General features: G+C 48.4%; 1 protein-coding gene across 6 annotated transcripts in view; it reads left to right on the top strand.

The window, feature by feature from the left end:
- Window positions 1-12,639, top strand: part of dysf (dysferlin, limb girdle muscular dystrophy 2B (autosomal recessive)) — a 407,686-nt gene that overhangs the window by 361,707 nt on the left and 33,340 nt on the right. For all 6 annotated transcript variants that reach the window (XM_087991921.1, XM_087991945.1, XM_087991926.1 and 3 more), the window contains 4 exons: window positions 1,872-2,000; window positions 3,399-3,554; window positions 7,373-7,464; window positions 8,989-9,159. In XM_087991921.1, coding sequence (XP_087848047.1) covers window positions 1,872-2,000; window positions 3,399-3,554; window positions 7,373-7,464; window positions 8,989-9,159 — 548 coding nt within the window. The remainder of the gene's footprint in view (window positions 1-1,871; window positions 2,001-3,398; window positions 3,555-7,372; window positions 7,465-8,988; window positions 9,160-12,639) is intronic.

Raw genomic sequence — 12,639 nt, 5'->3', positions numbered from 1 at the left:
TCTGGGGCGTGTTTGTTTGTGAGCATTTAAAAAGAGCCCTCATGGTGGAATGTTCAGGTCTTTATATTCGCAATACTGTTCCCTGGTGCATTCCCAATGCATGTCTCATCCAATCAGTGCCCATGTGCTAACCAGTCACACCCTGTTTCTGTTGCTGTATAAATTATTGTTCCCCTTGAAATGTGGCATTTTTGTTTCCATCCTGATACAGTTTGGATATCATATTTTTTTTCAATAATATTCCTTGAATATTATGCAAATCCATCACAGACTAACTACCTTAGTCATTGTCATAAAGATGTACAGCTTTAATTCAACTCATCCATGGTGACCAGATATCCCAACCCAATCTAGTCCCACCTGCCAGCACCCGCCCCATATCCCTCCAAACCCTTCCTATTCATAAACCCATCCAAATGCCTTTTAAATGTTGTAATCATACCAGCCTCCACCACATCCTCTGGCAGCTCATTCCATACACATACCACCCTCTGTGTGAAACAGTTATCCCTCAGGTCCCTTTTAAATCTTTCCCCTCTCACCATAAGCCTGTGTCCTCTAGTCCCACCCCAGGCAAAAGACCCTATCCATGCCCCTCATGGTTTTAAAGTCACCCCTCAGCCTCCGATGCTCCAAGGAAAACAGCCCCAGCCTGTTCAGCCTCTCCCTAACATTCTTTTACTCTTTTCTGAACCCTTTCAAGTTTCACAACATCTTTCTGATAGGAAGGAGACCAGAATTGCAGGCAGTATTCCAACAGTTGGGTAAAAACAATGACTGCAGATGCTGGAAACCAGATTCTGGATCAGTGGTGCTGGAAGAGCACAGCAGTTCAGGCTCGTCGGATGCTGCCTGAATTGCTGTGCTCTTCCAGCACCACTGATCCAGTATTCCAACAGTTGCCTAACCAATGTCCTGTACAGCCGCAACATGACCTCCCAACTTCTGTACTCAATGCTCTGACCGATAAAGGAAAGCATACCAAGCGCCTTCTTCACTATCCTGTTTCCCTATGACTCCACTTTCAAGGAAATACCTGCACTCCAAGGTCTCTTTGTTCAGCAACACTGTCTAGGACCCCTGGATAGATAATATCAGCTTTTGATATCTTACACAGCATGGAACAGCTTGGGGAAGCTGGGAATCAATGTGCTCATGAGACAAGAACAGGCTGAGACTATGGATCCATGAGAAATGACCTGGTGGTTGATTTTGGGAAAGAGGTGGAAGTAGACTATTTGGGGTTAGGGGACAATGAAATTAGAAGCTTTTCGACTCGGGGTAAATCTCCAGAAAAGATGATATGTCTGACAGAGCAATATCCCTCAACTGGCGATCTGATGATAACCAGACTATCTGCTGTGGTTGTATTGGTTTAGAGAGAAATATTAGCTCAGGAAGAACATTCCTGTGTTTCTCCAAAATGGTGCCCTTTATGTCCATCTGAGTGGCAGATGGGAGGTGGATTTAACAAAACCACTATTGGAAGAGTTTGGAACAGTGTCAACAGGCAGAAACTGTTTGCACTGATGTCGGATTAAGGTATTTAGTAAAAGAACCATAGGTGACTTGGTGGAAGCCTTTTCAACACAGTGAGTGCATCGGGTCTGGAATGAGTTGCCTGGGGATGTGGTGGAGGCCAATGCTGGCTATCAGAAGCACCCGAAGAGAAACCAAAAGGCAGGGTTATTGGGGAAGTGTGTGTTGGGCGGTGGGGGTAATTGGACGAGCTGAGTAGCTCTTGCAAAGCGCCTGGCTGGACCCAACAGGCCCAATGGCCTCCTCCCATGCTGTAACCTTCTGTGCTTTGTTAAGCCCCTGAATAAACAATGCGGGACTGTCCTGGCTGTTCATCCTTTGTGTCCCCTCAGGTCTACAATGTCGAGCTGGAGAAGGTCGAGGCGTTCGAAGGGTTAACAGATTTCTGCCGTACCTTCCCTCTGCATCGTGGGAAGACTCAGGGTGAAGATGAGGATCCTTCAGTGGTGGGAGAATTCAAGGTGAGGGGGCAGGTTCCATACCATCCGCATTTGACGCTGTCCTGCCCCTCAAAGTTGTGTCGTTGGAGAATCCAGGGGTGACCCTATACGGTACTGAAACTAAAAGAGTCAGAGGACCAGCCTCACCAATGTTGTCATGAAAAGTGGGGCCAATTGGATTGTCCCAGGGAGGCACAGTCACTGGTTCAGTCCTTAATCACTCCTGAATTACTAAGGTAAGCAGGTGGTACTTTTGTAACTAACTGGAGAAAGGGAAGCCAGCTGTGGTGACTGCTTCTAGTCACACCTAACCTGTCCTTTATCCTTCCATGGGTTGTGGGCATCCCAGCTGGACCAGCATTTATTACCCAGCCATAACCGGAGAGGAGGGGAGCTACCCTGTGAAGAGATGTTGAGCCCCCGGGGACTGTACTTGCTAGAATTTAGCAGAATGAGAGGGAATCTTACAGAAGCAGACAAAATTATGAAATAAGATAAAGGCAGGCAAGTTGTTTCCGTTGGTGGGTGAGACTAAGATGAGGGGACATGGCCTCAAGATGAGGGGGAGTAGATTTAGGACAGAGATGAGGAGGAACTGCTTTTCCCAGAGAGTAGGGAATCTGTGGAATTCTCTGTCCAAGGAAGCTTCACTAAATATATTCAAGACACAGTGGGTCTTTGCATGGTAGAGGAATTAAGGATTATGGGGATGATGCAGGTAGGAGGAGCTGAGGATAGATCATCCATGATCTCAATGAATGGCAGAGCTGGCTCGATGGGCCGAATGGCCTACTCCTGCTTCTATTACTATGATAAACCACCCTGGAGAAGGTGATGGTGAACTACCCAGAGACTTTGATTGGTGGTAAGTTACACAAGATTTGCCAGAAAACTGCAGTGTGGTCAATTCCACTTGCTGATCAGGGAGGGGAAGGGGAGAACAGTGGGCTACTCACTTTAACATGAGCCGCGAAGAATCTTCTGATCTCCTGTTGAGTAGATTTGACATAACCTTGCCACTGCATTGCAGGGAATGTGGGAGCTAATTACAGCAGAGCAAGATATAGGACAGAAGACTGATGTAGTTTCTTTACTCAGAGAGTAGTTGGGGGGGTGTGGAACACACTGCCTACAACAGCAGTAGACTCGCCAACTTTAAGGACATTTAAATGGTCATTGGATAGACATATGGATGAGAATGGAATAGCGTAGGTTAGATGGGCTTCAGATTGGTACCACAGGTCGGCGCAACATCAAGGGCCAAAGGGCCTGTACTGCGCTGTAATGTTCTATGTTCTATCCCACCAACTCTCCAAGCGTCAGGGTAAATCCATGGGCCTGACAACATTCAGGATGGTATGTCGTGTGTGAGTACACTGAACAATGGTCTAACCTACTTAATGCTGTTGATATCTTCAGGGCAGCTTCAAGATCTATGCCCTTCCTGACGACCCCTCAGTGCCTAACCCTCCTCAGCAATTCCACCAACTGCCAGCCAGCGGACTCCAGGAGTGTCTCGTCAGGGTTTATGTCATCCAGGCCTTTGGACTTCAGCCGAAGGACTCCAATGGAAAGGTCGGTGCTCCTTCATGAGAAGCTGTTCCCCATGTCTCTGTTTAATAAAACCTTCACTTTCTGTTTGCTCCACTCATCAGATCTGCTTTCTCTTGGAGGAGTTGCTTGTTTCCTCCATCCAGTTTCATTTGAGGTTTTAAGACCTTTTGCATATCCGCAATATATTTCACTACCTGAGGCATTCCAGAGTAAGGGCCTGACGGCCAATGAAGTATTTTTGAAGTATCGTTGCTGTTGAGGTAAAGAAAGCGCAGAAATCAGAAACAAAGCCAGGATTAGCTGGAGAATCTCAGCAGGTCTGGTAGCATCTATGGAGAGAAATCAGACTTAACGTTTCAGGTTCACCGGCCCTTCCTTAGAACTGATGGTAGCCTGGAAACGGTGTGTTTTTCTGCAGAAGAAAGGGTGGTGGTGGGGAGGGGTTAAGGAGTAAATGATAAGTGGAGCTAGAAGAGAGAAGAAGAGTTGGGCAGACAAAGGAGTGGATAAAATTCAGTTTAGGAGAATGAACTCTACTGAGGAAGGCGCTTAGTATGCTTTCCTTTATTAGTCAGAGTATTGAGTACAGGAGTTGGGAGGTCATGTTGTGGCTGTACAGGACATTGGTTAGGCCACTGTTGGAATATTATGTGCAATTCTGATCTCCTTCCTATCGGAAAGATGTTGTGAAGCTTGAAAGGGTTCAGAAAAGATTTACAAGGATGTTGCCAGGGTTGGAGGATTTGAGTTATAGGGAGAGGCTGAACAGGCTGGGGCGTCGAAGGCTGAGGGGTGGCCTTATAGAGGTTTATAAAATCATGAGGGACATGGATAGGATAAATAGACAAGGTCTTTTCCCTGGGGCCGGGGAGTCCAGAAGTAGAGGCCAGAGGTTTAGGGAAGATAAAAGAGGCAGGCTGGGTGGGTTGGCCATGCTACATTGTGCATAATGTCCAGGGATGTGCAGGCTGTGTGGGTTGCCCATGCTAAATTGTCCGTAGTGTCCAGGGATGGGCAGGCTAGGTGGATTGGCCATGCTAAATTGTCCATAGTGTCCACGGATATGCAGGCTGGGTGGATTGGCCATGCTAAATTGTCCATAATGTCCAGGGATGTGCAGGCTGGGTGGGTTGGCCATGTTACACTGTCCGCGGTGTCCATGGATATGCAGGCTGGGTGGGTTGGCCATGCTACATTGTCCGTAGTGTCCAGGGATGTGCAGGCTGGGTGGGTTGGCCATCCTAAATTGTCCGTAGTATCCAGGGATGTGCAGGCTGGGTGGGTTGGCCATGCTAAATTGTCCATAGTGTCCAGGGATATGCAGGCTGGGTGGATTGGCCATGCTAAATTGTCCATAATGTCCAGGGATGTGCAGGCTGGGTGGGTTGGCCATGTTACACTGTCCGCGGTGTCCATGGATATGCAGGCTGGGTGGGTTGGCCATGCTACATTGTCCGTAGTGTCCAGGGATATGTAGGCTTGGTGGGTTGGCCATGCTAAATTGTCAATAATGTCCAGGGATGTGCAGGCTGGGTGGGTTGGCCTGCTACATTGTCCGTAGAGTCCAGGGATGTGCAGGCTGGGTGGGTTGGCCATGCTAAATTGTCCGTAGTGTCCAGGGATGTGCAAGCTGGGTGGGTTGGCCATGCTACATTGTCCGTAGTGTCCAGGGATGTGCAGGCTGGGTGGGTTGGCCATGCTAAATTGTCCGTAGTGTCCAGGGATGTGCAGGCTGGGTGGGTTGGCCATGCTCCATTGTCTGTAGTGTCCAGGGATGTGCAGGCTGGGTGGGTTGTCCATGGGAAATGCAGGATTACAGGGATAGGAGTGTGGATCTGCATGGGCATGCTCTTCAGACAGTCGGTCTGGATTCGATGGGCCGAATGGAGTATCCATACTGTAGGGATTCTATGTCAGCCAGACTTGCTAAGGACAGTAGATTTCCTTCCCTGGGGACTAACTGAACAAAGTGGGTTTTTATAACAATCCGTGGTGCAGCTACATTAGAAGACAAGCTGTTGTCCAATGGAATCCAAACCCAACTTGGGAGACTGTAATGATCTCTTCAACATCTGAACACTTTTACCTTCCATATATTCCGATAGTTTCATAGTTACCCTGACTGAGATTCGCTCTGTGATCCAGATTTATTTTTTAATTACTGTAAGCATTTTTTTTATTTACAATAAGTAGTTTTAAATTCCACTGTGAATGCATTTCCCAGAGGATTAGCCCAGCCCCTACAATTGTCAGTCCAGTGACTTTATCACTAAGCCATAGTTAGACTCTTGAATTTACTCAATGATGACCAGAACCCTTCGAGATCGAGGCTTCCTCAGGTTCAGGACAAAAAAGCTGCAGATGATGGAATGCAAGGATGACAAGCAGGAGGCTAGAAGAACACAGCTCTTGCCCCCTAAGGTTGAAAGCCAGCCAAGTGAAGAAATGCATTTTACTTGCGGTCTGTCTTTTATTCATTTGTGTGATGTGGGTGTCACTGGCTGGGCCCAGCATTTATTGCCCGTCCCTAGTTGCCCCTTGAGAATGTGGGGGTGAGCTGCCTTCTTGAACTGCTGCAGTCCATGTGCTGTGGGTTGACCTACAATGCCCTGAGGGAGGGAGTTCCAGGATTTCGACCCAGTGACAGTGAAGGAACGTTGATATATTTCCAAGTCAGGATGGTGAGTGGCTTGGAGGGGAACTTGCAGGGGGTGGTGTTCCCATTTATCTGCTGCCCTTGTCCTTCTAGATGGAAGTGGTCGGGGGTTTGAAGGTGCTGTCTGAGGAATTTTGGTGAATTCCTGCAGGGCATCTTGTAGATAGTACACATTGTTGCAACTGAGCTTCAGTTGTGGAGAGAGTGGAGTGACCTAAATAGGATCTCAATGTCTATCCTTTCAGATCCTCCCCAAAATACACATTTCATTTTCCAAACTTCAGAGCATTATGCCACTTAAGTTCACTTGATAGGATAACCTCAGCTCTCTTATCCTGGGAATCAGTCTGATGAATGGACTCTATAGATATCCTTCCTGGAGAATTAAGGAGGAATCAAGCTTACATTCAGTTCAGCCCAAAGTACTGCCGTAAGGAGAGCACAAAGTCTGCAAAGTTGCTGTCCCTGTGGTCGGGACAGACTGATGAGTCAGTGCTGCTTAAAGCTCCCCTTAGCAGGAGACACGGGAGTGACGGTTGTGGGTGGAGAGTGATGTTGGGAATGGGGAAGGGGGAGAAGAAATGGCCTCAGTGGAAAAAGGCCAGGATAAAGAGGGCAAATTACTCAGGATACGTCAGGATGGAAAGAAATTCCCAGACGCAGATAATGAGACAACAGTAGGAAAATTAAATGGCAGCAGAAACAGGGGCCAGTACTTGATATCCGTTTACACACACAGCAGCTCAAAGCCAGCTTCCCGTTTATCTGGAGTATCACAGATAAGCATTGTCAAACAAAATCGACACTTATCAATGAACGGCCCCTGAACAAGGCCAGGAAACCCTGTAACAATTTACAGCCGATGAGGTACGTGGCAGCTGGGCTGTGCACAGCAGGATCCCACAAACAGTTGAGGATCAGATCATTGTGTAAACGGAGGGCATGAGATATTTGAGGTGGAAGGTGGGGAGAGAATGAGGTTAGTCTGCGATGGGAGACAAGGCCTCAACTGATCGTCGCTTCCAAATGGTGGCACCTCTGACTCCACCAACTCCATGTTGGCATCGCACTGAACCGCTGCGGCCTCTGGGTGTGGGCCTTTACCCAGTGGCTTGGCTGATCCGGGAGGGCCAGAGTGCCCTCTCAGGGGTTTTTAATTCCCTGCTCTCTCTTCCTTTTCCAGTGTGACCCGTACGTGAAGGTTTCTCTGGGCAAGAGGTCCGTCAGTGACCAGGACAACTACATCCCATGCACCCTGGATCCTGAGTTTGGAAGGTACAGTTCCCTCGCTCTCGGGTAACGTTTTCCATCGATGGGATAGGCCGTGCGTGCACTGGCTGGATGCAGACGCGAGCCAGGCAGCAAATGCTGGCTGTTCAGCTGTGCCGGTCATCACCCTGTTCCCCTGCACAGCGGCCTGGTTTGCAGCTGGAGCACGGGCCGAGCCCAGACACACGGGTTACAGAGTGGCTGCAGCTAACGGTGGCAAGGCTGGGCGTCTGAACCCTGGCTGTGGGCCCAATGTGAGGGGGAGCCTTCTCCAGTCCATGTGCCAAGTAAAGCCCCACCCACTTCCCTGGCATGGGTCAGTCAGATGGCGAGCATTGGGTTCCGGAGTCAGACCGTGTGAACCAGAACATGCAAAATCCGGCCTCCCGTTCCCCAGGAAGGAGCAATTTACTTGGCCTTTTTCTTTTCCCTTCAAATGTGGAGAGTGTTTAAAATTCAGTGAACACTGTGCCTCCCACACGTAGTGTGTGTACCCCTTGGCTGCACTGTGTGAACTTCAGTACCTGCCAACTCAAACATTCACAGACTCACAAGTTGGCTCGTAAAACAGACTTGGGAGTCTTCGGTTATAAAACTCTCAAACCAATGAGGCACCAACAGACTTATTTAATTATCATAAAGGTTTGAGGGATTTTTTTTTGTTGTTTCCCATTCATTTCATTTTCAACGGGGAGAGAGGAATGGGGTATTTTTAAATTCTTTTGGTTCTCATTAAGGTGCAGATGTTCCTGCTGCACTTTTTCCATTCACGGCTCTCGTTGTCAAACAGTCCCTCGGCAGGTAAAACACAGCGTCAAGCTCTCTCTACACTGTTCCCCATCAAACCTTCCCAGGACAGAGATATCACGAGGTTAGATACAGAGTAAAGCTCCCTCTACACTGTCCCCATCAAACCCTCCCAGGACAGGGACAGCACGGGGTTAGATACAGAGTAAAGCTCCCTCTACACTGTCCCCATCAAACCCTCCCAGGACAGGGACAGCACGGGGTTAGATACAGAGTAAAGCCCTCTCTATACTGTCCCCATCAAACACTCCCAGGAGAGGGACAGCACGGGGTTAGATACAGGGTAAAGCTCCCTCTATACTGTCCCCATCAAACACTCCCAGGACAGGGACAGCATGGGGTTTGGATACAGAGTAAATCTCCCTCTACACTGTCCCCATCAAACTCTCCCAGGACAGGGACAGCACGGGGTTTGGATACAGAGTAAAGCTCCCTCTACACTGTCCCCATCAAACTCTCCCAGGACAGGGACAGCACGGGGTTAGAGATAGAGTAAAGCTCTCTCTACACTGTCCCCATCAATCACTCCCAGGACAGGGACAGCACGGGGTTAGATACAGGGTAAAGCTTCCTCTACGCTGTCCCCATCAATCACTCCCAGGACAGGGACAGCACGGGGGTTAGATACAGAGTAAAACGTGATTGACATGGACCCACCAATGCTCCAAGCTGTGACAGGATGACCGGTTACCTTGAAGTGCTGTGTGTTTTGTGTTCCTGCAGGATGTATGAGTTGACTGGAAACCTGCCCATTGACAAGGACCTGAAGGTCACCCTGTATGACTATGATCTCTTGTCAAAGGATGAGAAAATCGGCGAAACTGTGATTGACTTGGAGAATCGCTTCCTCTCTCGATTCGGAGCTCGCTGTGGGTTACCTCAAACCTACTCCATGTAAGTTGTCTGGCTCTCCATTGAGGCTTGTCCTTTGGTTTCCTGAGGTTTTGTGTGCAGGAGGAGCAGCTCATTAATGGTGTGAACCCTACCTTGTGCCCTACAAGTTCTGACACTGAGATAAAGGAGGAAGGCATAGTTGGTCACAGTCATGGAAAACCATGCAGCAAATTGGCTCATGGCTCTTTGATAGAATCCTCCACGCAATCCCACTCACCTGCCCTTACCTAATGCTCCTGCCAATGTCCCTTCGTGTACATTGTGATAAGGCAGGCAGATGGCATATAAGAGTCATGTTGCTGTTTTATAAGACGTTGGTTACACCACACTTTGAGTATTGTGTTCAATCCTGGTCACCACATTACAGGAAGGCTATGGAGTCTTTGGCGAGGGTGCAGAAGAGATTTCTCAGGGTGCAGCCTGGATTAGATGGTATGAGCTATAAGGAATGGCTAGAAAAACTCAGGTTGTTTCTCTGGAGCGGCAGACGCTGAGAGGAGACTTGATAGAAGACTATATAATTATGAGATGGACAGATAGGGATGACAATCAGAATCTTTTTCCCAGAGTTGAAATGTCTAAAACTAGAGGGCATGCATTTAAAGTGAGAGGGAGAAAGTTCAAAGGAGATATTTTTGCATCATTGTTAGCCATGAGTGAAATCCCGGAAGACTGGAGGGTAGCGAACGTTGTGCCCTTATTCAAGAAGGGCAGCAAAGATAAGCTTGGGAACTATAGACCAGTAAGCTACACATCTGTGGTAGGTAAGTTACTTGAGATGATTCTGAGGGATAAGATATACATGCATTTGGAAAGACAGGGCTTGATTAGGAAGAATCAGCGTGGCTTTGTGAGTGGGAGATCATGCCTCACAAATTTGTTCGAGTTCTTTGATGAAGTGGCCAGGACGATTGATTGTTGGAGTCTTTTTCTTTCAGAGTGGAAATGTCAAATGCTAGGGTGCAGAGGTTTAAGGTGAGAGGGGGAAGGTTTCAAGGAGATGTGAGAGGCAGGATTTTTACACAGAGGGTGGTAGGACTTGGAATGTGCTGCCAAAGGAGGTAATAGGAGCTGTTATGATAGCAACGTTTAAGATGCATTTAGACAGACACATGGACAGGCAGGGGGTAGAGGGACAATGACCATGGGCAGGCAGATAGGGTTAGTTTAAAGTGGCATCATGGTCAGCATGGACATGGTGGGTCGAAGGGCCTGTTCCTGTGCTGTACTGTTCTATGTTCTATCTTTCTCCTGCCCATTGTTGTTAATCTTTAAGTTCTCACTTGTTTTGCTCACTTCTCAATCTGGACTCTTGAACAACCAGGTTCTGTCAGCTTCTGTCCACTCTATCCCATTCTTTTGGAACTTTAAACTCTTCTTTATACGCAGAGGCCTGAACTACAAGGATGCAGACATTACGCTGCAGTTATACAAATCTCTGGTCAGACCCCACTTGGAGCACTGTGAGCAGATCTGGGCGCCTCACCTTGGGAAGGGTAGATTGGCCTTGGAGGGTGTACAGTGCAGATTTACAAGGATGATCCTTGCACTTTAGGGGTTATGAGGAGAGACTGTACAAAATAGGCCTGTTTTGTCTAGAATTTCGAAGGATAGGGGGTGATCTGATCAAAGTCTTCAAATATTGACAGGAAAAGACAGGGTAGATAAAGATTAAGGAGAAAGTGAGGTCTGCAGATGCTGGAGATCAAAGTTGAAACTTTATTGCTGGAACAGCACAGCAGGTCAGGCAGCATCCAGGGAACAGGAGATTCGACGTTTCGGGCACAGGCCCTGAGGAAGGGCCTGTGCCCGAAACGTCGAATCTCCTGTTCCCTGGATGCTGCCTGACCTGCTGTGCTGTTCCAGCAATAAAGTTTCAACTTAGATAAAGATTAAGCATTTCCCCTGGGTGAGGATTCTAGAACCAGGGGCGTACTCTGAGAGTTAGGGCCAGAGTGTTGAGGAGAAACGTTAGGAAACGCTTCGACACACAAAGGGTGGGAGAGGCTTGGAACGCTCTTCCACAAACAGCAGTGGACGCTGGATCAGTTGTTAACTTTGGAATAGATACATTTTTGTGAAGCAAAGGTACGAAGAAACAAATCATGTAACAGGGAGTTAGGCCACAGATCAGCCAGGATCTCATTGAATTGTGGATCAGGCTTGAGGGGCTGAATGGCCTACTCCTGTTCCTGTGTTCCTTTATTCCTTCCTCTCACCCTGCCGTCCAGTGACAACGAATCCTCAGCCAAAGTCTTTGGATTTGTGTTGCTCAGCATTTCCAGCCCAATAACAGGCCACTCCTCCAAGCTAAATGGACCATTTCCTTGACCCAAACTGACCCATATCCTTCTTGAACTAAAGCCGTCTCGTTACCCTGGGTCGCTCCTGTATACTTACTCATTTGCTTCATGTGGCAGTGAATCCACATCCCCCCAATCCCTCTCTGGATTCCGAGAAAGTGAGGACTGCAGATGCTGAGTCGAAAAGTGTGACGCTGGAAAGGCGTAGTCGATCAGACAGCATCCGAGGAGCAAGAGAGTCGACATTTCATACAATCCCTATAGCACTGAAACAGGCCCTTTGGCCCAACAGGTCCACCAGACCCATTCCCCTACCCTATATTTATCTCTGACTAATGCACCTAACCTACATGCCCCTGAACACTATGGCCAATTCACCTAACCTGCACATCTTTAGACTGTGGGAGGAAACCGGAGCACCCGGAGGAAACCCACACGGACACGGGGAGAATGTTCAAACTCCACACAGACAGTTGCCCGAGGCTGGAATCGAACCCAGGTCCCTGGCGCTGTGAGGCAGCAGTGCTGCTTTCAGGCATGTGCACATTTGTGATGAAGGGCATATGCCCGAAATGTCAACTCTCCTGCTCCTCGGATGCTGCCTGACCTGCTGTGCTTTTCCAGCACCACATGTTTTGACTCTCTGGATTCCATCAAACTGCATTTCATCACCAGCTGGCATCCGAGTGGATCTCCCATCCTCTGTGATCCTCTGGGGAGGTGATGGCCTACTGGTGTTATCACTCGACTGTTAATCCAGAGACCCGGGTAATGTTCTGGGGACCTGTGTTCGAATCCCACCATGGCAGATCAATAAATTCAATAAATATTGGAACCGGGTTCAATTCCCGCCTCAGGCGACTGACTGTGTGGAGTTTGCACGTTCTCCCCGTGTCTGCGTGGGTTTCCTCCGGGTGCTCCGGTTTCCTCCCACAGTCCAAAGATGTGCAGGTCAGGTGAATTGGCCGTGTTAAATTGCCCATAGTGATAGGTGAAGGGGTAAATGTAGGGGTATGGGTGGGTTGCGGGTCGGTGTGGACTTGTTGGGCCGAAGGGCATGTTTCCACACTGTAAGCAATCTAATCTAATCTAATGACAATGATAACTCCATTGCCAATTGTTGGAAAAACCCTATCTGGTTCACTAATGTCCTCTAGAGAAGGAAATCTGCCATCCT

This window comes from Chiloscyllium plagiosum, unplaced genomic scaffold, assembly GCF_037043375.1.
Source record: "Chiloscyllium plagiosum isolate Xiang-an unplaced genomic scaffold, Cpla_swu_hap1 HiC_scaffold_1, whole genome shotgun sequence".
Taxonomy (NCBI): domain Eukaryota; kingdom Metazoa; phylum Chordata; class Chondrichthyes; order Orectolobiformes; family Hemiscylliidae; genus Chiloscyllium; species Chiloscyllium plagiosum.
The sequence above is the reverse complement of the archived record's forward strand: the minus strand, read 5'-3'. Positions and strand labels throughout refer to the sequence as shown.